This window comes from Geotrypetes seraphini, chromosome 10, assembly GCF_902459505.1.
Source record: "Geotrypetes seraphini chromosome 10, aGeoSer1.1, whole genome shotgun sequence".
Lineage (NCBI taxonomy): Eukaryota > Metazoa > Chordata > Amphibia > Gymnophiona > Dermophiidae > Geotrypetes > Geotrypetes seraphini.
The window spans coordinates 87,283,674-87,310,113 of record NC_047093.1 but is presented as its reverse complement, the minus strand read 5'-3'; the positions used below and the strand labels follow the sequence as shown (position 1 = coordinate 87,310,113).

Below are 26,440 nucleotides of genomic sequence, written 5' to 3'. Positions count from 1 at the left end.
AAGAAATTTTCCTACTTCTGTTTTTGCTCTAGCATGGCAGTATCAGACCAATTATTCTTTCAGTTCCTACTTTACCTCAACTGATGCTGGACTCCTTCCAGTATAGCAAACTGCAATAGGTTATGTATAAGATCCTTTTGCAGCACTTCCGATTCAGGGAGACTCACTTAGCCTATGAAGTGATGTCTCCCTCAGTCCCCACCAACAGCCAGTTGCAGCTCTTCAATCTGCCAGACTAATGGAATATGTAGCAGAGGACGTGCCTCTTGTACAACGTAGATAAGCAGAGAAAGGCAGTCTTGGGAACAACCATGGTGAAAGGAAAACACCCCACTGAAGTAACCCTGATACTAAAGGGAACTCAACTTGGGACTAGAGGAGCTTTAGTTGCTGATTCTTGCTGATTGTAACTCCATCAAGCCCTCTCCTCCTCTGCTCATGCTGCTGCTTGTGATCCAGTAGGAAGCAGTAGCAGAGGGAAAGCTTCTGGGGCCACTGAAGGCAACATGTTTACTCCATTCATGTTGCTCATGGCTCAAAGACTGCAGGACTGCAGCACTCGAAACAAAAAATACCAGATCCTGATTGGGGGGCGGGGGGGGGGGGGGGGGGGGGGGAGGGGGAGAAGGCTTCTGTGGGAAGAAAGATGGGGAGGAAAGGGGAAGGGCAGATAGAGGGAGGAGATATTGCACATGGATGGAGAGGAGGGGAAGACATGGAAAAGTGGACAGATTGAGAAGGAAGCAGAAAAATGGAAGAAAGTTGAATGTTAAAAGTTAATGCCAAAGATGAATGTAGGGCAAAACGTGAAGGAAAGAAAAACAGCAAATGTATAAGAAGGTCCTGGAAACAGTTAAGAGCACACACAAGAAGGAAGTGCAGCCGGTGCCTGGGAAAAAATGATTAGAAAAATAAAATCACCAGACCACAAAGAAAAAATAATTTTATTTTCAATTTAGTGACTGAAATATGTCAGTTTTGAAAATTTACATCTGCTGTCTATATTTTGCACTGTTCAAGAAGAAATGAATTGGGTTTCAGTTGTGTATGTTAGGATGTTTAGTTTTTAGTCCTGTATTTGCATAGAATTCATTGTATGATCAAGGCCAGGTATTCTGGTAGGAATGAATGTTTGAGAAACATTATTGGCATCATGGCCTCAAGTAGGAAGATATTTGTTGGCTCTCCTTCATCCCTTTTGGACCCAAAACAGCAATTGCTTAAATATTAGCAAAGACCACTGTTCTAGAGAGACTTGCAGAATAAAATGGAGGAATATGAAACTCAATTTGTGTCTCAAACGGAGAGATTAGAATCACTTGAAAAAAGAGGAGGAAGCCTTTAAGACCTTAAATATAATACAAGGAATCTATGTGGTTTATATTAGATTAAGTTCTTGAAGTTACATTTTTTAAGGCAGATCTTGTGCTTGTTAAAGGGAAGTGGTGAAAGGATAGGAGGTTGTTTATAGAGGGATTTATTATTTATTTATTAAGCACATTCCACTTTGTCGCCACAAGGATACGATTGTATGCAATAAAAGGATTCAACATTTGGGAAAATATGCTAGACACCTGATCCTTAGGATTTTGGACTTTCCAAAAGTCCAAGGTATATCATTCATGGATTTATTTAAATGATATCTGACTGAAATTCTTAAGATGCCATCTGAAATATTGCCTTCATTACCAAAGAATTGAACCTTGAGGTATTCCACCTTTCTATCTTCTGAGTAAATTCCATTTAACACCACCCTTTGTCATCTGTCAATCAACCTATTTATAATCCAGTTCACCACTTTGGGTCCTAACCTTGGTCTGCTAAGTTTATTTCTGAGCCAGGCTTTACTGAAATCCAGGAAGACTACTTTTAGTGCATGTCTTCAATCCAATGCTCTGATAGCCCAGTAAAGAAATCAATTAGATTCATTTGGATACAATGTAGATCACTATTCTTTCCTTCAACAGAGCCTCCATTATTTTTTCAACCACTAGCCTCTATTTTCAGAATAGATAACGGAAACAAATAATTCATCTAGTTTTTCTGCTTCTCCCAAGTGTCCCTTTCATCCTGCTAAGGCCTGTCACTTCTTTCTGTTCAATATCACCAAAATTTGCTCCTTCCTTTCTGAGCACACTATCCGGACCCTTGTTCATGCTCTCGTAACCTCACGCTTAGATTACTACAATCTACTTCTAACTGGTATCCCGCAGTGTCGCCTCTCCTCCTTGCAATCTGTGCAAAACTTCTACCAACCTCGCTACGCTCATGTCACCCCTCTCCTTTAAATTTTAGATTATATTTTAATATATAGTTTTGAACCTTGTAGATCATATATTCACACTTTACATTTGATTGAAATTGATGGATATAGTGAATAAATTTATACATATACAGTTGGAAATATTTGAATGATTAAAAGGACTTACATCCTAAAGAAACGGCACAAGAATATGATATCTTAACTTTCTGTTTAGAATCAAGAGAGGCAAGGAACTGGGTTATTCTCCTTTTTTGAACGATAATCCTCAGATTCCATAAAGGGCACTCAAGTTTGTGCATCCAAATTAAGGCATGCACAACTAAACTGAGTGATGAGCAAATTAACATAAATAATTAGGCACTAACTATTATTGAAGTTAATTAGCACCAATTTGGATTTACGCATGCATCATGCTACATATTACTCTATAAAACTGCATGCCCAAATCTCATAGCATACAATCCAAAAGAAGTGTGGCCATGAGAGGGTATGGAGGGTCAGGGGCATTCTGGAAATTTGCATGTAGTGTTATAGAATACTGTGGATGCACACTCAGATTGGAAGCCAAGAATTACACCTGGTTGCAGCAGGCTTAAGTCCTGGATCCAAATCTGGGCACAGAAATCAACACTACATGCTATTTTTTAGTTTCAACAATTTTTATTGAGGACTACACAGCCAAAAAATGATAAAACAAATCATAGAACAGCTCAGGTAATCCATTTGTAAAGAGAATTACAACTATCTCTCCACCTTGTGGGAATCTGTCCATGTTATATGATATCAAACAAGTAAATACCCACCATATAAAACTAGCCCCCCCTCCAAACCAGCTAAAAGACAACTTCCTGTAATACTGTACTACCCCAAATACCCCCCAAGCCACCCCTCCACAGCTCATTACACAATAAAATACATCCCTTCAGCGATAAGATAAGTATGGTTCCTACACTTTCATTAAAATACATTTTCTCTTGAGAGATCTCTTGGCATCTGTGGCCTCCCAACTCACCAAAGCAATGCCAGAAATTAGGAGGGGTCTAGTGTTGTCCAGTGCTGCAAAATACATTTTCTGACTACTAAATTTTACAACACAGAAATCTTGTCTCTTTGGCCAGAGTGCCAAAGGCTCCAGGTACATCAAGCACCAATTGTTCAACTGTGCCTTGCAAGGAAGTCCCAACCACCCCACGCATAAAACTAACAACATATTTCTAAAAATCTTGAATTGGAGCACACCACCAAAACATATGTCCCAGGGTCCTTCCAATTGTCCACACTTCACACATTGCTCATCAAGTATCTGCCCTCCACAATGATAAAGTTGCTTCTGCGAAAAATAAGCCCGATTCGGCACTCTGTAGTAGCACTCCTGTAAAGCAGCACTGCGAAACAGCTCCCCCAAACCTAGTAAATGAACTCCCAATCAGACAATGATAGGTGCAAGTCTTTTTCCCACCCTCTGCAACGCGACCTCATGTCTATAATGGGAAAACATCAGTATCTATTCCCAAAAAATGCATAATTGTCCCCCCCATATGTTTACCCAATTGCATATGATCTAGGGTTGCCCAAAAATGCTTAAGTTGGCAGTATGCAAATCATTTCCCCCATCTAGCTCCTACCCACTGCTGGATATCTTCAAACTCTTTTAAAGTCCCATTATCATTCAAGATATGTTCCAGTCACCATATACCCTCCCGTTCCCAGTGCAGAAACCCTGTTGCTGCTATTTCCTTAGGCTAAGCTTTAGATTTGAGGTTTCATTTGATACCTTATCCACCAGGGTCCACTGATGAAGGCGTGTTTTACTGAAACACGGACCGTGTCGGGTCCTGTGGTTTGGTTCAAGGTGGTAACATTGACTGCATTTGTGATTCTTGATTAATAAATTTAGCCTGCATTTTTGTACATCCATCTGCAGTTTTTCTTTGTGTTGTGTAAGCTAAATCCAACCATTAATAACTCAGGCACATATACACATAGCCATATGTAGATCTGTGGACAATTCTACTCAGTTCTTTCTGGCTTTTTATGCAAAACATTGCTTACTTGTACAGACTGTCAGGTTCCAGGCACTTAAATATGACAGCATAGATATTAGTTTCTGGTACTTCTCCATGGCCTCTGCCTGCAGCAACACATGAAGATCCCAGGCCCGAGAGCAAATCTTCAGCAAAACTCATGAATTCACCTAAGCAACAGGCAAAAGGGGGGGGGGGGGGGAGGGGAGGGAGGGATAGAAATAGAAAAAAAAAAGAAAGGGTTGAACAGGGAGAGAGAGAGAGGAACAGAGAGATTAGTTGAAATAAGTATTTACGGTATATATCAAATTCAGATCTGCCCGTTCAGAATATCTAGAATGCATCTTTCCTAAGTACCTTGCTCTAAATTGACAAAAATTGTATATTGATTATTGTCTCTAACCAGTGTCTACTGTTTCAGGATACAAAACTCTATATTGTTAATATAGCATTGTGTGCGTTATGAAGAAAATCTAGCCTACTCTAAAGAGAGGGGCCAAACTAGAGAATGGTGTAAAAAAAACAACTTCAAACTCTCAACAATGCAATTGGGACTGTGGGTTGCTATCAGACCGTTGAATAAAAGACCTTAATTAAGGGGTCCTTTGATCAAGCTGCGGTAGGGGGTTTAATGCACGTTAAACCACCTGCCACGCTAGCCGCTAACGCCGGCATTGAGCAGGCGTTAGTTTTTTAGCCGGCCGCGGGGGTTAGCACATGATGAAATGTCCGACGCGCAAACCCCGCTAGCGCGGCTTGATAAAAGAACCCCCTAAGATTCTTAAACTTAGGGCTGTTCTATCAGTTTATGGGAACTTCTCTTCGATCGTAAGAGTTCACCAGGGTCTATTCACGCATGGTAGCACCCTAGGGTGCCTGGCAGGAATAACCCACAAACATCCTTTATGTCCAGCCCTAAGTATATTTTTTGGAATTAAATCAAACAACAGCTGGCGCCTTGTGTAAAACAATTTTTTCAAGTCCTAAAACAATACCCACAATGCCAAGTGCATAATTAAGTGAGGGTTTGAAAAATATTCAGCAATAATGAAAGTGACGCCACACGTAAATAGGACTGAGTTTTATATAGTCCAGTTTGGCTGCTTACCTTAGGCTTAGGCTGAATATCAGTACTTAACCACATAGTTGCCGACTCTGCCCCAGATCACCCAGAAAATAACCAGCTTTGAGTTTAATGGTCTGTGATGATATTTGACAGCACTAACCAGATAAGTGCTGCTGAATATCAAAGGATAGTCCTCAAAAAAAGAGGACACGTGGCCCACCCCATTCCACCCCCAATATGCATATTTTTCCTGGCATTGCCATGTTCTATTCCTGGGATGAGGAATGGAGTAAGAAAAAAAAAATTGGTGCATTAACAATCAGGGTAGTTTTGTACAATCAAAACTATGGGGCCCTTTTATTAAGGTGTGCTAACTGATTTAGCGTATGCTAAAGATTAGTGTGATAGTGTTGTACTTTCTTAAATGGGGAACTATCCTTGAAACAGCATAGAATGCGAAACGCTGAATTCACATCGGAACCCCATTCAGTGTATCTTCTTAAAGATGAGATAAGTTTTTCATTAAATTTAACATATATTTATTTAAATTACAATTGAAGCCAAGAAAATGGTTTATAGGCCGATGAGAAGGCGGGCTACTGTTAAGCTCTAGTGTTACATGAAATAGAACATTTGAGTATAACCGCTGAGGCTGTAGAAGTCTGATGAAATGACTATGAAAAAATGAAATACTAGATGAGATGAACAAAATTTTCTGTAAATTCAAAGTGGTACTGATAATAACTAAATAGAACAGAGTATGGAATGATTTATATTGACTATTTCCAAAAGCTAACATTTAAATTAATAAATGCAAAATAAAATTATTTTTTCTACCTTTGTTATTTGAACACGTTTTGGGTTTTTTTGGTAATTTACTTTGACATCGTGTGTCTCTTTTATGTTTTTATCTGTTTCTTCTGTTTGTGCAGGGTCTCCTGTCCCTCTGACTTTTCTTCTATTCCCAGGTCCACCATCCTTATTCCTTCTGCCTCCCTATTTGCCCTACCCAGCATCTTCCTTCTCTGTCCCTGACTCTATCCTACCTCCATGTCCCCATCTGCCCTTTTTTTCAGCATTGTCCCTCAGTCTCCTAATCTCCTCCATTTTCCAGCATTGCCTCTATGTTCCACTGTTCCTATCCTCTCCCTTTCTACCATTGACAGTCTGCATCCCTGGCCCTTCTATCTTTCCTCACCCAGCATCTCTCTTCTATGTTCTTATCCCTCCCCATGTTCAGCTTCTCCCCTGTCTCTTCCCTTCTTCTAAAGATCCCCTCCCCCACCCCATCTCACCTCAAGGCCACATATCTTCTTGGCCTCCCCCCCCGATGCTGGCATCTTTTCCCCTCTTTCCCTCCTCCAATGCAGTGCCTTTCTTTCCTCTCCACCTGCTGTTCCCCATCCCCATGTTCCTCCTTACTACTCCGGCAGCAACGATTGCATGCAATCTTCCCCACATTACCGTTTAAAAAGGTACTGCGGGGAAGACTGTATCAAGTACTACAAGGCTGCTGTTAGAGATGGGACTGGAGCAGGATTCTATTTTCTTTGGGGGGGGTGGGAGGGGGGCTGCCAGACCTCTTTTTATTTATTTACCCAGGTTCCAGCTGATATTCAGTTGGGACTCACATAACTGTCTTATGTGGGTCTCAGCTGAATATTAGCCAGGACCCACATAAACCCCGGTGGCCACCACAGGGACAATTAGGCCTGGATATTCAGTGTTGTTGACTTCACATGGCCTTGCACTGAATATTCAGGGCTAATTTAGCCAGTGAGAGTCAGGTCTGGATTCTATAAACAGCGCCATCGGCAGCCACTGATGATGGCACCGTTTAAAGAATTGCGGCTTTGGGTAAGATAGGAGCTGGACATGTAGGCCAGGGATTTCAAGACCTATATTTCCAGCGCCTACCTTTCATGTGAATCGCACGTTAGCCAGGTTAGGCATCATAAAGTGTCTCTGTAGATGCAATGTAGGTGCTGTCTTTTAAGGTGCCAGTAGGCACCTACTTTTTTGTTTTGGAATGCTTTTAATTTATTTTTCAATGGCATTTTCAATATAAGCTAAGCACAGGTAGGGTGCTGTTTATAGAATATGGGCCTCAGTGTTTAAGTAAAAAAATGCTGACCACTGCCATCTGAATATTGACTAGTGTTTTATGAAGCCAATTTTCAGCCTCCCTACAGAATGTGCAGACCTGCAAGTCAGTTTTTAAAGTGAAACTCCACATAAAGTTTCTATTTAAAAACCATTTCCCTAGTGAGGACCCAGATAGAGGTTTTATCTCAGAAAAATACCAAGACATACTACCCATTCTTCTACCTTCTGTAAAACTATGCTGACGTCTGAAAAAACCAGACAGTTGGCAAACCTATCCTGCTAAGTCTTGAACATATCCCATAGGGCCCCCCCCCCTTAAATATGTGGACACAAGTATGTGCAAAGTTTGCCAGTGGCATAATCTAGCCCTGCTCATGACAGCAAATGCTATGTGGCAATATGAAACAATAAGAAAACTCTGATTCTTGAAGTAGATTTCATATTAGAATTAATAATAACGAAAAGAAAATAAAGGGATAGGGTTTGGGTGTGTGTACATTGTAGTGTGTGTGAGTGTGTGTAGATAGATATTCTGTGTGCTGGGCATGTGTTGCATCTGTTGGGAAAGTTGATGGGAATGAGAGAGACTTGTGGAGTAACAAGTTTGAGGGAGAAGGGTAGTTTACCATGAAGGGGTAGTTATGGTGGACAAGTTTGGGGAGTGGAACAATTTGTGGGGTATTAGCAGAGGGTAGTTTTTTAGAATTGGGATATTTTGTGGAGTGTAAGTCCTGTTGCAGGTAGGGTAGTTGTAGAATGTGGGTTAGTTCATAGGGCTTTTTTGGCAGGTAGAGCAGTTTGTGGGTTAGTGGAGTAGGTACAGGGGTAGTTTTGGGGATTGGGACAGTTAGCAGCCATTCGGAAAATGGGCCCAGGCAGCAGCGCAGAAAGCACGCTCCTGCCGGCACATACACTGCTGGACCACCAGGCTGTTAGTTTACAGATCGGGATGGTGCAGATTCATGAGATAAGGGGGGACGGGTTCTTGATACAGCCTATCAGCGAAACATGTCGAATGATAGGCCCCTTCCCGATATGAACAACAAAACAAAAAGATAAATTTGTAGCTCACTGAGCTTTAAAAATTGATTAAATTATTGAATATAGCACTTTCACTAAATAAGCACTTTGTGGTATATGAAGCACTTTATAGAAAAGCACTTTACAAAAAAAATATTAAAAGAACTAACAGCGGGTCCAATGAGGAGGCCAGTGCCGAAAATACTGTAGCCATTGAAAACGCCTGGCTGATACTGGCACTTCTGAGGTCCTTGCTTTACTGAATTATTATGATACTATGGTGATTTGAATAGTTGGTTGATACATTTGACTGCCTGATAGTGCTGTGAAGTTCAAAATTAGCACATGTCCATTAACGCGTAAGCCCTTACTATCACCTATTTGGTAGGTGGTAAGAGCTCTCACGCTAACCCTGTGCTATTCAGTCAGTGCACGCCAATGCCTATTCCCTAACCAATTAGCGCAGGGTATGCCTACTCTCTGCCCCCCAATATGCTCCTTGCACTAAAGAATAAAATGTATTTTTAATGTGTGGGTTGTGCACGCCAAGTCCATGGTTAGTCCAAGGCTTCTGAGCACGTTCTGCTAGCGCCATTTTTAGGCATCAGTAAGCATCTGTTAGCGCTTACCGCCACTTAGTAAAAGGACCCCCAAATGTACTATAACAAATATGCATTCCCATCAATTATGTATACAATAAAAATAAAACACATAACTCTGAATGCCTGTTTCCTGAACTGGTATCTTTAGCACTTATTGCTGATGTCAGCTTCTGATATAATCAAGAGCTCTGCATTCCATTCAAACAACATTTTAATGTCGTAAGATTACAACATTACTTTAACAACTGGATAAATAAAATATTTTCTTTTATACTCACTTCAGCTCCACACTGGTAAACTACAAGCACTTTTAATCATACAGTGGAATGAAATTAAATGTCAACAAATCCCATTTATGTTATTCTAGCTGCTTGGAAGTTGTGTATGATCTTGATGCACCATCAATCAATCTTGTCCTGTTTAGTTACAAATTTCAGCTTTGTACACATATGTCAGCAACAGCAATTCATAGAGTAAACCTACTGGCCCACACCTGCCTTTGGATGCCGGAAGTGACTTTAAAAACTGCCATGCAATATCTGCTATTAGTCACCTTTTAAGGATAATGACCCAAGGATATTATAGAGTGAAATTCTTTTTCTGTTTCTACCGTTCTGTTTAATAAGGTTTTGAATAGGCCTATTAGGATGAAGTCAGTTTCAAAATTTTAAAACCAAATTTTCTGCTGTCTGTATACTCTATCTTCTTTTAGGATTGCCCATTCAAAAACAGGGGAGCTGGATGCCAAAGGAATTTTTTTGGTTCCTATAGCAACTGAAATGTAACTCATTATTTCTATTTTTAGAACAACAGATGGATTGACCTCTGCTTGGGTCTGATTAGCTATTTAGTTTCATCTGCATAATTGACTTCTCCAGAAAGCATTCCGGAGCAGCTGGAGTTTGAAGGATGACATCAGTCCTTCACTCAACCCAGTGGGTGATGGGCACCAGTCCCTTTCTGCACATAACAGAGGGCCAAGAATGGGAATCCAAAGGATTCTGTGGTAGACACAATATGAATGGATGTGTGTGTTGGGGAGTAGGGAACATGTAACGGGGGCCTCTGCCAAATGTCGCAATCAAGAAAAACAAAAACATTTTGGTTTAAATTGTGTTGCATGCTGTTCTATTAGAAATAGGGGTGTTACATTGAATTAAAAATATAGGCTTCATTTGTTTCAAAATACAACTGTGTGTTTAATTTTTAGAGGCTCGTCTTCTTTTCTTGCCTGCAGCATGCCCCATGTAGCTAACCCGAAAGTCTTCTCCCGACGTCTGAGGGAAGGCTTCGCCTCAGTCACGTGCAACGAAACTTGGGATCACCAAAGATGAAACTTCAAAACCTTTTTCTGAATCAGACCATATGATAAAACTGTGCAATCAATGCACAGCACAGATATCAGTAACTTATTTCTTTGGTTCTTGATGTATAGAAATTCTACCCAACCCCATTTGTAGCAGCATTGAGTGGGCAGAGTTTCATACTGAAGGAGAGAGCAGAGATGTAGATTTGAGGAGGCGGAGCGCTCCTTCTCTGTATTAGCACTTTGCCCTCTCTTCGAGCATAAAATTCCGCCCACTCAATGCAGTTTTTAATGGCAATGACAATAGCAACAGAATTGAAAGGTAGGAGGCCCTGGGCAATTAGCCGGGTTTGCTCTGTTGTAGCTATGCCCCTATGTACTAGCCTTGTGAAATCGGAAAATATTAATTTGAAGGCTCTCTCAATGTCTATGCTCCCTTTTCTAGACGTAGCAGCAGCTGACTCCACGAAGGAAGTGACATTAAAAACCTGCATGGCAGAGGGCTTTTCATGTGTTTTCTTTCACAGAGAACCTCCCACCACATCACATGCTACTACGATCGATGCATTCTATACTGGGGGAGGTTCTACTCCCAATCCTTGCCCTTTTTACCTGCTGCCAGAACTTTCAAACTGCTACGTTAAAAAACAAAAGCTGTGCAGGTCGACAAGTCGCAGAGCTTAGCAGTGTCCACATTCGGCCCTGCACGTGACTGATGCGAAGCCTTTCCTCCAACGTCGGAAGAAGATTTCCGGGTCAGCTGTGTGTGGCATGCTGCAGGCAGGAAAAAAAGAAGACGAGCCTCTCAGCTCGAGCTGCCTCCAACCCCGCGGGATTACCGAGACCACGAGGAGTGTCCCCACGGGATCCCTGCGACCCAATGGGGAAATCCGTGGGATCCCTGCGGGTCCTGCGGGATTCCCGTTATCCCCATTCCCGTGCAGCTCTCTAATTGATGCACCTTCTTGTCCAGTTTCTCTACCTTGCCTAGATTGTAAGCTCTTTTGAGCAGGAACCATCTCTTCTATGTTTTGATGTACAGTGCTGTGTATGCCTATTAGTGCTATAGAAATGATTATTATTAGTAGTAGAATTAATATTAGTATTCATTTGTAATGTTTAATATCCAGTCTGAACAAGCAGGTCAAGGCAGTCTACAGAATTAATAGTATTTGTAAACTTGAAATCTTTTGATGGCCCTCAGAGCTTTCTTATATTCACATGACAGCCTTGTACATGAAAAAGATTGGAAACCACTGGTCTAGTGCTTCCTACTTTAAACAAACAGCATCCTTATCCTTAACCAAAACCACCCTGCAAAGCTGCAAATCATTCAACTGTTGATCAGTTTGTCCAAAGCGAGCCACATACTCGTATTTCTCCAAATCATCCAATGAATTAAAGTTTGCAATAAATGAAACTTATCAAGATGATCCAAAGGTTTTTTCACATCCTATCTATGGCTGACATCACTTCAGCCAAAGCTGATCCTAAAGTTCCAGCCAAAACAGGCTTTCTAGAACCTGATTGAATTTTTTGATTGGGTGACCAGAGAGCTGGATCGAGGACATATGCTAGATGTAGTTTACTTGGATTTCAGCAAAGCCTTTGATACAGTTCCTCATAGGAGGCTGTTGAACAAACTTGAAGGGCTGAAGTTAGGACCCAAAGTGGTGAACTGGGTCAGAAACTGGCTGTCAGACAGACGCCAGAGGGTGGTGGTTAATGGAAGTCCCTCGAAGGAAGGAAAGGTGACTAGTGGAGTCCCTCAGGGTTCGGTGCTGGGGCCAATCCTGTTCAATATGTATGTAAGTGACATTGCTGAAGGGTTAGAAGGAAAAGTGTGCCTTTTTGCAGATGATACCAAGATTTGTAACAGAGTAGACACCAAAGAGGGAGTGGAAAATATGAAAAAGGATCTGCAAAAGTTAGAGGAATGGTCTAATGCCTGGCAACTAAAATTCAATGCAAAGAAATGCAGAGTAATGCATTTGGGGATTAATAATAGGAAGGAACCGTATATGCTGGGAGGAGAGAAGCTGATATGCGCGGACGGGGAGAGGGACCTTGGGGTGATAGTGTCCGAAGATCTAAAGGTGAAAAAACAGTGTGACAAGGCAGTGGCTGCTGCCAGAAGGATTCTGGGCTGTATAAAGAGAGGTGTAGTCAGTAGAAGGAAGAAGGTGTTGATGCCCCTGTACAGGTCATTGGTGAGGCCCCACTTGGAGTATTGTGTTCAGTTTTGGAGACCGTATCTGGCGAAAGACGTAAGAAGACTTGAGGCGGTCCAGAGGAGAGCGACGAAAATGATAGGAGGCTTGCGCCAGAAGACGTATGAGGAGAGACTGGAAGCCCTGAATATGTATACCCTAGAGCACAGTTCTTCAACCGCCGGTCCGCGGACCGGTGCCGGTCCGCAAACAAAATCTTGCCGGTCCGCGAAGGATTCGGTCCCCGCCGCAACGAAAGGCCGGCGTCAGCTGACTTGCAACTTCCTATTGCAGTCGCTGTGCCGGGACTCCTGCCTTCGCCGGGACTCCTGCCTTCCACCGCGTTTGCCTCCTGCCTTGTCTCCGCACCTCCAGACCAGCAGCGGCAGCTCTGTATGCTTTTAACTTCGGCACAGAGCTGCCCCTAATCAATAGTTTAGCGCGGTTTCATAAGGCAGCCTCGGGGCCTTTGCTAGGCCGGCCCACATCGCATCATCGAAGCGGGCCGGCTATCAAAGGCCCCGAGGCTGCCTCATGAAACCGCGCTAAACTATTGATTAGGGGCAGCTCTGTGCCGAAGTTAAAAGCATACAGAGCTGCCGCTGCTGGTCTGAACTCTTGGGCCGCTGAAGGAGGGCAAAGAGCAGCTGTCCTGGAGGTTTCCCTTCCTCTCGCCTTTACAGGTCCCTTTTTTCCACCTTTTTTTTTTTTTTTCCTTCAAACGGCAACGGGCCCCAGCATCGACATCAATCAAGTAAGTTCCACTGTCAATCAAGCGGTTCTGCTCGGCCAAAGCTTCCCCTGTGACATGAGCCACCCTCAGGGGAAAGAAAGTGACCCACAAAGGTGAGGGGAAGGGGGGCAGATGATGGAAGTTGGGGGGGAGAGAGAGAGAGAGAGAGAAGGGGCAGATGATGGAATGGAGGAGATGAGAGAGAGAGAGAGAAGGGGACAGATGATGGAAGTGAGAAGAAGGGAGAGAGAGCAGAAGGCAGATGGATGTCAGTTGAGAGGGGAGAGCAGATGCTGAATGGAAGTGGGGAAAGAACACATACTGGATGGAAGGAGGAGATAAATAAAGGGGGAAGAAAATAGTAAGATAATGGAGGGGTGAGGGAAAGGGGTGACAAGCTGTGCGTAGACACAGTGAAAAGAGGGAAACAGGACTAAATAGTAAGAAAGAATTTAATTTAGATGGAGGCAGAAAATAGAGAAGGAAGACCAGAGAAGAAAAGGGAAGAGAGAGCAGAGAATGATCAGATCTGAGTGGAGGAAATGAGAAGAGAGATATGCTAAAAACCACAGGGGGGAGGGAAGGATAGAGATGCCAGACCATAAGGGGAACAGAAGGAAGATGATGGATGCTAGACCAAATTGGGGTGTGGGGGGGGGGGGCAGTAGGAGAGATGGCAGGGAAAGACAGACAGTGAATGGAAGGGGCAGATGCTGGACTGAAGAGACAGAGAAGGTTATCATGCTGCTGTACCGGGCCATGGTACGCCCTCACCTGGAGTACTGCGTCCAGCACTGGTATTTGAAGAAGGACACGGTACTACTCGAAAGGATCCAGAGAAGAGCGACTAAAATGGTTAAGGGGTTGGAGGAGTTGCCGTACAGCGAAAGATTAGAGAAACTGGGCCTCTTCTCCCTTGAGCAGAGGAGATTGAGAGGGGACATGATAGAAACATTCAAGGTACTGAAGGGAATAGACTTAGTAGCTAAGGCAGGGAGAACGAGAGGGCACTCTCTAAAGTTGAAAGGGGATAGATTCCATACAAACGTAAGGAAGTTCTGTGGTAGAAAGCTGGAATGCTCTTCCAGAGGCTGTTATAGGGGAAAACACCCTCCAAGGATTCAAGACAAAGTTAGACAAGTTCCTGCTGAACAAGAACGTGCGCTGGTAGGGCTAGTCTCCGTTAGGGTGCTGGTCTTAGACCCAGCAGTGGCAATTCTTATGTTCTTAGGGCAGACACTGGCTGGAAGAGAGTGAAAAGGCAATGAAAGCAGAAATCAGAGACGACAAAAGGTAGAAAAAAATAATTTTATTTCTATCTTGTGATTCAAATATATCAGATTTGAAATATGTATCTTGCTAGACATAATTGGGGAGTGCAAAGCCCAGGCAGTGCTTCTTTAGCTTCCAGCTGGCTTAGGGCTCTCTCTGACCAGGGGGCAGTTGCCCTAGTTCCACTCCCCTAACACCATTCCTGTCATGTGTGACTGTGGTATTCTGTTACTTGATATTTGTGTAGCATTCTGTAATAATTTGGCTTATTCAGTTTTCTTGATAGTAGAGGGGATATATGTGAAGGGGAGGGGAGACAGGGGTTTTGTTGATTTTGCCCTGTATTATTTGTATTTATAAAATGACAATTGTATAGAATATTGTTTCTTTTTATACTTTAATAAAATATGTTCAATATAAAATTATAACTATTTGAGGCTTGTGCGGATGGGATCAGATGGTTTGTGGGACCGAGCTTGCGGGGACGGGGCGGCGATGGATTTTAAAAAAAAATTTCAGTCTTAGTAGTTTGCCGGTCCACGAAATAATTATTTTATTTCCGCCGGTCCATAGGTGTAAAAAGGTTGAAGAACACTGCCCTAGAGGAAAGGAGAGACAGGGGAGATATGATTCAGACGTTCAAATACTTAAAGGGTATTAACGTAGAACAAAATCTTTTCCAGAGAAAGGAAAATGGTAAAACCAGAGGACATAATTTGAGGTTGAGGGGTGGTAGATTCAGGGGCAATGTTAGGAAATTCTACTTTACGGAGAGGGTGGTGGATGCCTGGAATGCGCTCCCGAGAGAGGTGGTGGAGAGTAAAACTGTGACTGAGTTCAAAGAAGCGTGGGATGAACACAGAAGATTTAGAATCAGAAAATAATATTAAAGATTGAACTAGGCCAGTTACTGGGCAGACTTGTACGGTCTGCGTCTATGTATGGCCGTTTGGAGGAGGATGGGCAGGGGAGGGCTTCAATTGCTGGGAGGGTGTAGATGGGCTGGAGTAAGTCTTAACAGAGATTTCGGCAGTTGGAACCCAAGCACAGTACCGGGTAAAGCTTTGGATTCTCGCCCAGAAATAGCTAAGAAGAAAAAAAAAAAAAAAATTTAAATTGAATCAGGTTGGGCAGACTGGATGGACCATTCGGGTCTTTATCTGCCGTCATCTACTATGTTACTATGTTACTAAGTTGCCCCTCCAGTCCTGGGTATTCCTTTACTCCCTTGCCGCCACATTGAGCAAAAATCCACCAGAAACCTCTGGTGAGGGTGGACTTACACAACAGTTATCCTGTGGCTTCGGGGAGTCTTGCTGGCTCAGCTTATCAGGGGGGGAATACCCCTGCCACAATCAGCTGAGCAGCTGCAGGAGGGAAACTCCCCCCTCCTCCACAAAGTTCCCCGGCAGTAAGGATGCTCCCTCCCTCCCGCTGGAACTGCCAACCCCCCTCAAGAAGACCCCCTTCTAACCGGTGACATCCCTTCATACTCCCCCAAATCTATGAATCACAAGGCACCCCTAAGTCCCCATGACACCCCCACCCCCACCTCCCCTTACCTCTGTAGCTGAAATTACAGCCAGAAGGATGTTTATACCCTCTGGCCGGCAGGCCCCCCCACTCCAAAATGGTGGGCTTTCCCCTTCCGTGTTCATTATGGGATACACCAGGGAGGGATCTAAGGCCCTGATTAGCTTTGATGCCTAAGGCTCCTCCCATAGGATTTTCCTAGGGCCTAAGGCTCCTCCTATGGGAAGGGTCTTAGCTTCTGAGCCAATCATGGCCTTAGGCCCCTCCCCAGTGCACCCCAGAATGCACCAGGAAGGGGAAGAACTTACATTTTGGAGTGGTGGGCCTGCCAGCTAAAGGGTGCAAGCATCCATTTTGTTGAACTTTCTACTACAGAGGTACAGGGGGTGTGGGGAAGGGTGTTGGGGGGACTTAGGGGTGCAGGGGATCCATAGTTTTAGGGGGGTCTGGAGGGGGTGTCACCAGTTGGGGGGGTGGTTGGAAATTTCCTGGGGGTAGCAGTAGGAGGGAGTGGGCATCCCTCCTGCAAGGGGACTTCTTGGGGGAGGTCAGCATTTTTGGCAGGAGGGAATGGGCATACTTCCTGCTGTTGTCTACATTACATTTTTAGAATGTCATCATTGTCTGTCAAAAATTCTCCAGAGCAACTGAGTAAAAGAGTTTTTCAGAAAGGAAACGTAAAATCCAAGCAAACTGAAAATGTCCCTTGAAAAATGGCAGAGACTAATATAAATTATACAATACTAGGGGCTCCTTTTACGAAGGTGCGCTAAGTGTTTTAGCGCATGCACCAAATTAGCGCACGTTATAGCGAGCGCCAACCGAAAATCTACCGCCTGCTCAAAAGGAGGCGTAGCGGCTAGCGCGTGCTATTCCACGAGTTAAGGTCCTAACGCGCCTTCGTAAAAGGAGCTCTAGATGTGTTTTACACAATAAGTAGGATCAGGAGATAGACGCCAAAGATTATAAAAACACTTGTGAACCCTTCCCGCTCTCAGAATCTGTTTCTTGTAGGGAATCAGCAGCTACAACAAGGAATGACAGATGGCTACAGAGTTAAGTGAACTGAGAAAATGGTACAAAGCATTTTACTCCTAAGTTTATTACGTGTTTACATTACATTTCTCCAAATTACATTACATTACATTAGTGATTTCTATTCCACCATTACCTTGCAGTTCAAGGTGGATTACATCCAAACTAAAACAAGAATTACATTCAAAATCTGAAGGAATAGAATAAGCGATGACATAAAATTTTTAAGGTAATAAAACGTTGGGTAAAGAGTTACCAACAGGAAGTAGAGGTGTTTAGGAGATAAGAATAGGGTGAATTATGTGGTTTTAGATAACGTTTGGTAGATAGAAGAATATTAGAGAGTACTAAAGGTATAGAGAGTGTTGGATGTTGGGTTGGGATTGGTCGTGCTGGATAGGTTTTATGTGTTTTTTGAAGAGTATGGTTTTAATATCTCTCTTGAAGGTTTTGTAGTTAAGACTCAAAGAGGTCAACATGAGGTAATACATACAATAATCAAAATATATTATAAATGTACTGTATATAATCCTCTTCTTCTTCTACAACTTCACTCCTATGTGTATCTTCCTCTTATTGAAAAATTCAATTTATTTTCAAAGGTCTTGATGTCCAACCCTATTCATTATGACCCACCACCCCACATCCCCATCCATATTATTTATAGCAATTAATAATGTTGCATGAGCTCATCCTGCCTGAGAAGGGAATAAAGCTGAATTAAAAGAATTTGCCAGGGGGAGGTGTCCCTTTTTTTGCCTGTTGTTGAAAAGTTACAATCCTTATCTGTGTCCTATGGTTGTGAGTTGTTATTCTCTTTACCAATAAAAAAGAAGTGAAAATAAAAATAAAAAGAATTTGCCAGATATCCTCCCATGTGTCATGTACATTCTCAGACTGTGATGCATTATTCTGACCTATGTATTCATTTCCCAACATAACCAGGTTAGCAGGTTTCCCCCAGAGTGCCGTGTGAGAGATGGGCGGGTGTGAGCCGAGATTGGGCAAGCAGGGCCTGCCCATAGCTACACCCATGGTTTATACCTGATGTAATGAAGGGTCCAGTGACTTGCCCAAGGTCACAAGTAGTAACAATGGGATTTAAACTGGGCTTCCCTGGTTCTCAGTCCACTCCCCCTAACCATTAGGCGATTGTACATGAAAAGACCATAAGTCAACTCTTTCCTCTTATTAAAACTTCATGACCCCAGCAGAGGACTAATCCCAATAAATTTCATTTTTACTTACTAAAAGGTTAAATATTGGCTAAGGCACAAGCCAAAGGTGCGAATTTTAGCACGCTTCTTTGTGCAGTTCACAAAAGAAACTGAAATCCAAACTGAGAACAAGAGCTACATTACCCTCACTTAGGGTTACCAGAACGTTTGTGTTTCCCCAGACATGTCATCCTTGTGGCGGCCTATTAGGGTGTAAGGGCGGTTTTCCTATTTGCCCTTATTTGTCTGGCTTTCAGCATTTATGTTATGTTATCGGTGGTATCAGCAGCGATTCTCACACTCTGCCTGCCACTGACTCGGAAGGCTCTCCGTGGCAGAGGGGCAGACTACCGGGTTAGCGGAAGGCAGCATGTGAGAGTCACTGCTGATACCGTGACCCAAAGAAGCAAACCTTGGAATATAGTGCACTTTGATCCTTCATTTCATTATACATATTCTCCCCAACTCTCTTCCATCTTTCATTTGGTTCTCTTTCCATAACTTCCTTGATTCTTCCTTGAATCACTGCCTCACTTTTCATCATTTACTACTTCTTTGCCCCTTTTCTTATCATTCTGTCTCTTCCTGTATCATTCCTGTGTAAAATGTCTTTTTTTTATTATTTATTTATCATTTTCTATAACATATCAAGTATCCACTTGTACAGAAAGGTGAAGTTAAGTAAAGAAACAAACATTACAAGTTATGATAATATAAAACAAGCATAATAAAGAAATTAAAACTTAATTTCAACTCAGGTCCTTAATACTAGGATCCAAGAAGTAGATTCTTTCCATTTTCTATCTCTTAAATTTGTTTTATTTTATTTTTAATTTTTTATCTTCTTTCATTATTTCTATTTCTTTGATTTTTGATCTTGGAAATGTATAATATTTTGGAATTATATGTTACTTATTTTTAGTTTATCAGGTACTTTAGCTAGATTGTGGGCCTTCAGGACAGATAGGGTAGTTTTTCTCAAGTACTTAAATTTCATTTTAGTTTGATACATTGTAAACCGCTTAGGTCAGTAAAATGCAGGAACAGTATATCAAATCTTAAATAAACATAAATGTTTGCCATTTATGGACTCCTTTTACTAAGCTGCGATAGCATTTTTTGCGCATGCAGAATTTTAGCGCACGCTAAACCCACACTACGCGGCTAGAACTAACGCCAGCTCAATGCTGGCATTAATGTCTAGCGCATGCGGCAATTCTGCACGTGCTAAGCGCGCATTAAAATCGCTACCGCAGCTTAGTAAAAGGAGCCCTATGTCTCGGTATTCACATTCCAAACACATTCCTTTGCTATGATTTAAGATGGAAAAAGAGAGAGTGAGAAGAGAAGAAAGAGAAACTGAGGTATTATAATTGTAGACTTGATATATTAGCATCTTTTCAAAGCATAAAATATAGTAAAAGTGAATTGATTTTTTTACTCTTTCAAAAAATTCAAAGACTAGGGGACACTCAGTGAAGTTACATGGTAATACTTTTTTAAATGAATGAGGGAATACTTTTTCATTCAATGAATAGTTAAGCTCTGGACTTGTTACCAGAGGATGTGGTAACAGCGATTAGTGTAGCTGGGTTTTAAAAAGATTTGGACAAGTTCCTGGAGGAAAAAGGTCCATAGTTTGCTATTGAAACAGACATGGGAGAAGCCACTTCTTGTTCTAGGATTGGTGACATGAAATTTTGCTACTCTATGGGTTTCTGCTAGGTACTTGTGAGCTGGATTGGCTACTGTGGAAACAGGATACTGGGCTAGATGGACCATTGCTCTCACCCAGTATGGTTATTTTTATGTTCAATGGTTATAAAAATACAAGCCATTCATCTGCCTAGCATGCCCCCATCCGTGACTGGCTTGCCAATATTCTTACTAGAGAATGATTAGGGAAAAGATTTGTCCCCGTCACTGCCCTGTGAGCTCTGTCTAATCCCATCTGCAGAAGCTTTGACTAGTTATGATTTTATATTGGAAATCATTTTATTAAAGCATAAGCAGAAACAAAATTCTGCACAGTTATCATTTTATAAATTACATGTAATAAAGAACAAGGATCAACAAAAACCCTGTCTTTCCTCCCTCTCACAAATGTCCCTTCCACTATCAAGAAATCTGAACAAGCCAAATTACTACAAAATGCTACATAGAAAAATCATGCTAACAGAATACCTCAGTCATACATGGTAGGAATAGTGTTAGGGGCGTTCAACTAGGGCAACTCCCCCCTGGCCAGAGAGAGCCCTAAGCCTGCTGGAAGCTGAAGAAGGCGCAGCCTGTTAGTGGGCTTTGTGATCCCCAACTATATATCTAATACCAGTTCTGGCAGGATACACATTTCAAATCTGATATATTCTAATCACAAAATAGAAAATAAAAGTTTTTTTCTACCTTTTGTTGTCTGGTTATTTTATTGTCATGTTGATCTCAGGTCTTTGTTTCTGTTTCCTTCTGTCTTTTCTTAACACACTCACCAGGGTCTCTCCTGCCTATTTGACATTTCTTCTTTTTCCACCATCATCTTCCATCTCTGTGTACGTATCTTTCCCCATGTTCAACATCTCCCTTCTCTGTGTCTCCTATACTTCCCTTTCTAATATTTCCCTTGTATCCATCTCCTTGCCTTCATCATCATCATTCTACATCCGCATCCTTTCCCCTTGTGTCCAGCATCACTCCTCTGTATCCCTAAGGGCCCCCCAAGTCCAGCATCTTCCTTCTGGGTTCCTATTCTCGCCCATATCTAGCCATCTTCTCTCTGTGTCTATAAACCCTCCCATGTCTGGCATTGCTGCTCTATGTCCATTTATCACCCCCATGCAGTGTTCTCCTTTGTGATCCTGTCCCTATGCTCTCATCCACACTTACCATCTCCCCTTTTTTCGTATATCTTCCTGTGTCCAGCTTCTCCCATACATCAATGTGTCTTTCACTCTCTTTCCTCCCTCCCTTTGCTGTGTTCAGTATTTCACTTCCTCTTCTTCATCCCCTTGGTTCAGCATCTTCTCTTTCCCTTCCCTGCAGGTCCAACATTTCTCTCCCTTTCCTTCATCTCCAGTCAACTCCCAACGTGGATCCAGCACCTCTCTCTCCCTTCCCTCTAACTCCTCCTCCCCCCCAACAAGGGTCTAGCATCCTGAAGGTCCAGTCCCTCTGTCCCTTCCAGCCCCAACTCCACCCTTATGGATCCAGCACTTCTTTCTATTCCTTCTAGTTCCAGTCATGCCCTTTACAGGGCCAACATCCTCTTTGTCTCTTCTCTCCAGCCCCTAACTCCCTTCTACTCAGCCCCCAGACCAGGCCCAGCTCCAGCCCCTATCTCCCTTCTACTCAGCCCCCAGACCAGGCCATAGCAGCAGAATCTCCCCTCCCTGTGGTCTAGCAGCCCCTCCCCCAAAGCGAGTTGGCACACCTAAGCCTTCCTCCTCAACTCCCCTCTTAGCCATGCCTATTTTGCCTTTAGCGTCAACTACCAGGCAGAATAATCTTCAAAGGCCTGCACCAAGGCCTTCCCTTTGCTGAGTTCCTCAGATGTTTTGTCCAGCTAAACATCTAATTTTTTGCCATTTTCGAAAAAAAGATCCAAATTAAAAACATCCCAAACAAGTCATTTGCATGAATGAGGGGCCAGCATTCTTAATGGACTGGCTACACAGACATGGCAGCAGAGCAGAGAGGTACCCTAGGGAGCACTGCTGTGAACTTCACAGTAAGGGTGCCAGGTACATGTCACCATAACCTCCTTACATTATATGGTGAGCCCTCCAAAGAAACCCAAAACCTACTGTACCCACCTGCCTACCACCCCAATAGCCCTTATACTTGCAAGTGTCACCTAATGGCAGTACAATGGGTTTTTGGTAGACTCACACTTTCTACCTGAAGTGTACTAGTTAAGGTGGCATATGGACCTGGGTCCCCTTCTCTGCAGTCCACTGAACTACCCACCAGGCTATGCCAGAGACCTGTTTGCAGCTTTACTAGGACTGGCCATAGTATTTGCAGTTGTCTTAGAGATGAGGACCAGCCAACACGGTTTCAGCAAAGGCAGATCTTGTTTGACAAACTTGCTGCACTTCTTCGAGGGAGTAAACAGGCAGATAGACAAGGACCCAGTCGTTAATGTATATCTGAACTTTCAGAAGGTGTTCGACAAGGTTCCGCATGAACAACTACTTCAGAAAATTGCAAGCCATGGAATCGAGGGTGAAATACTCACATGGATTAAAAACTGGCTGGAGCATAGGAAACAGAGAGTGGGGGTAAATGGACTGGAAGAGCGTCACCAGTGGGGTGCCGCAGGGCTTGGTGCTTGGACCCGTGCTCTTCAACATCTTTATAAACGATCTGGACATAGGTACAACGAGCGAGGCAATTAAATTTGTGGACGACACAAAGTTATTCAGAGTAGTGAAGATTTAGGGGGATTGCGAAGATCTGCAACGGGAAATAATCAGGCTCGAGGAATGGGCATCGACATGGCAGATGAGGTTCAACGTGGATAAGTGTAAAGTGATGCATGTCGGTAACAAAAATCTCATGCACGAATACAGGATGTCCGGGGCGGTACTTGTAGAGAACTCCCAGGAAAGGGACTTGGGAGTTCTGATCGACAAGTCGATGAAGCCATCCACGCAATGTGTGGCGGCGGCGAAAAGGGCAAACAGAATGTTAGGAATGATAAAGAAGGGGATCACGAACAGATCAAAGAAGGTTATCATGCCGCTGTACCGGGCCATGGTGCACCCTCACTTGGAGTACTGCGTCCAGCACTGGTTGCCATACATGAAGAAGGACACGGTACTACTCGAAAGGGTCCAGAGAAGAGCGACTAAGATGGTTAAGGGGTTGGAGAAGCTGCCGTACAGCGAAAGATTAGAGAAACTGGGCCTCTTCTCCCTCGAACAGAGGAGATTGAGAGGGGACATGATCGAAACATTCAAGGTACTGAAGAGGATAGACTTAGTAGATAAGGACAGGTTGTTCACCCTCTCCAAGGTAGGGAGAACGAGAGGGCACTCTTTAAAGTTGAAAGGGGATAGATTCCGTACGAACATAAGGAAGTTCTTCTTCACCCAGAGAGTGGTGGAAAACTGGAACGCTCTCCCGGAGTCTGTCATAGGGGAAAACACCCTCCAGGGATTCAAGACAAAGTTAGACAAGTTCCTGCTGAACAAGGACGTACGCTGGTAGGGCTAGTCTGAGTTAAGGTGCTGGTCTTTGACCAAAGGGCCGCCGCGTGAGCTGACTGCTGGGCATGATGGATCAATGGTCTGACCCATCAGCAGCATTTCTTATGTTCTTATATACACTGTTTCATGCAGATATTTGAGAGGTGGGAGAGGGTCATTGACCACTGTGGGTGTGTGTGCAGTGGTGTAGTAAAGGGGGTGGTCCACACTGGTTACCATCTTGGTGAGGGTGCCAGCATTCCTCCTCCTCTTTGCCCCCCAATCCATCCCACTCCTCCCCCACCGCATACGTGCCTTCACTCCCCCCCCCCCCCACATACCTCTATCTCTTCGTCGGCGCAAGCAGCAACTCCAACCTGCTGCTCTTGCCAGAATCTGCTCTCCCTCTGACATCACTTCTGGGTTCCACACCTAGGAAATGATGTTAGATGGGATGCTGACGCAGGCAGCGAGTTGGTGTTGCTGCTCGTGCCAGGAAGTTCAAAGAGGTACGGGATAGGGAAGGCGGGGCAGAGATAAAATATTATCTTATGAAATGTATAACCAATAAACGAGCCTACTGGTTTTCTGCTTTGGAATTTAGGTTATGCTTGCGGTCAAGCTGGATGCCCCTCATGACTCTTTAGTCACATTAAGGAATGCAGAAGAACATGGAAATTCATTGGCAGTTTTGTTCTTGTAGGGAAACAACTAGCAAGGGTAGTGATCTGATATTGGAAGAGATGGTTATTATTCTTTGATCTAAAAATATTTATAACTTAGGCCCATACTAAATATGGATGGGAGGTGTTGAAGGGGGAGAGAGAGAAAGCACCAAATTTTGAAGTTTTTAGGAATTATGTTCCTAATCTTTTTGACTTTAGATCATTTTTTTATATTGTGGTTTGTCTCTGTGTGTCTCTGCTACCAGTATAACACAGCAGTCAGTGGGCAGTTGCGCATTTGCACTGTTAGTATTCTAACTGGGACAGTGCCATTTTAAAGAAATTTAGTAACACCAAGAGCTGGGACCTGCTCCAGAATTGTCTTTCTCAGGCATAAATTCTTAAAACCATGTCTTTTATAGCAGATATATGTAGATACATTATTATTATATATTGACCTTCACTCCTAAACAGTCCAGCTGTGAGACAGTGGTTTTGGGAAGAAATATTCCCTTTGAGGAGATTAGCAATTTAATATCTAAACTAGTTACAGGAAACAAGATGATTGCAAGAAGATTAGCACAGAGTCAACAACCATTTGGTTCTGAATGAGAGGATCTATGGTGTCATAAGAAGAAATATCTAATCTGACTGAACCTGCCATATCTGGGTTGCTCTTTGCCTATCTAGGTTCAAGGCGACTTACAAATCAAGAAGTTTACATTATGGGCTCCTTTTACTAAGCTGGGTTAGGGCTTTAACGCATGGAATTGCGCACGGTACAATGCTGCACACGTTAGACGCTAACGCCAGCATTGAGCTGGCGTTAGTTCTAGCTGCGTAGCGCGGGGTTAGCGTGTGATAATCTGCTGCGAACGCTAAAAACGCTAGCGCACCTTAGTAAAAGGAGCCCTATGTTTAGGAGTTATAGTATACTGCTTACTTTATACAGTCAAACCTCGGTTTACAAGTAACCCGGTTTGCAAGTGTTTTGCAAGACGAGCAAAACACTCAGCAAACTTTTGACTCGTAAACCGAGCATTGACTCGATTTGCAAGCCCCCACCCGACCTGACCTGACAGTGGGAACCAACAGTATTGCTCCCCCCGAGGCCACCGGCGCTGCTCCCTCCCTTCACGATCGTCTCCTCCCCATCTACCGACCGGCCCTGTCCTTACCCGTGTGCCACCGGAGTTAGAAAGGGTCTGCCGCCAGTCTGCTGCTGAGCCTTGAGCATCTGCGCATGCTCAAGGCCTTCTGGATCTCATCCTCACCAAGATTCTCATGAGACTCGAGATCTCATGAGAATCTCAGAGAGGGTGAGATCCAGAAGGCCTGAGCATGCGCAGATGCTCAAGGATCAGCAGCAGTCCGGCGGCAGGCCCTTTCTAACTCCGGTGGCACACGGGTAAGGACAGGGCCAGTCGGGGAGGTAGGGGGAAGAGGCGATAGCAGCACCGGTGGCCTCGGGTGGAGCATGGGAGTCGGGGTGCGTCCGGCAGGAGTGAGCCAGCACCTGCGAGTCCCAGCAGAGGGGGTAGTGGCATCCGGGTTGGGGGGGGGCAGCGTCCGGGAGCGGCAGAGCCAACAGTGTCCAGTCGGGCTCTGTGGTGGTGGCGGCGTTTGCTTAGCCAGCACCACCTGCAGTGAGAGGCAGCGAACAGCAGCAGAGGAGGAGAATTGGAGGAGCCGCATGGATGGGTCTGTGGCAGAGGCAGCGGTGGAGGCGTCCCTAATGGTAATTAAGTTTTTGGGGTTGTGGAACGAATTGTTCAAGTTTACACTAACTCTTATGGGAAAAGTTGCTTTGATATATGAGTGTTTTGGTTTAAGAGCATGCTTCTGGAAAGAATTATGCTCGTAAACCAAGGTACCACTGTATTTCATTGCTATAAGGTAGCTACCAAGATAGGAGATGTAATTCAATAGAGGGGAACATTGAGCTGTCATTAGAATTACAGTACAGCAGTTTGAAGTGCTATACAGTTGAGTTAGATACAAGTAGATTGGTGTGAACATGTTTTGTAGAGTTTGGGGAGGGAGTTCTTGCGGTTTCTGAAAGAGTGAAATGCTGTTAGGTTGCTATGGAAGAGAATACTTGTTAAATATCGATGGAGTATATGTTCTCAAAAAGGAAAGTCTTCAGTTTCTTTTGCAATCTGGGGTAGTTAGGTTCTGTCTTGATAATTATTGGACGATTGTTCC

General features: G+C 43.5%; 1 protein-coding gene across 10 annotated transcripts in view; it reads right to left on the bottom strand.

The window, feature by feature from the left end:
* The window catches only part of ASTN2 (astrotactin 2), a 1,902,914-nt gene that overhangs the window by 169,543 nt on the left and 1,706,931 nt on the right, over positions 1 to 26,440 (bottom strand). For all 10 annotated transcript variants that reach the window (XM_033961675.1, XM_033961676.1, XM_033961677.1 and 7 more), the window contains one exon: positions 4,316 to 4,457. In XM_033961675.1, coding sequence (XP_033817566.1) covers positions 4,316 to 4,457 — 142 coding nt within the window. The remainder of the gene's footprint in view (positions 1 to 4,315; positions 4,458 to 26,440) is intronic.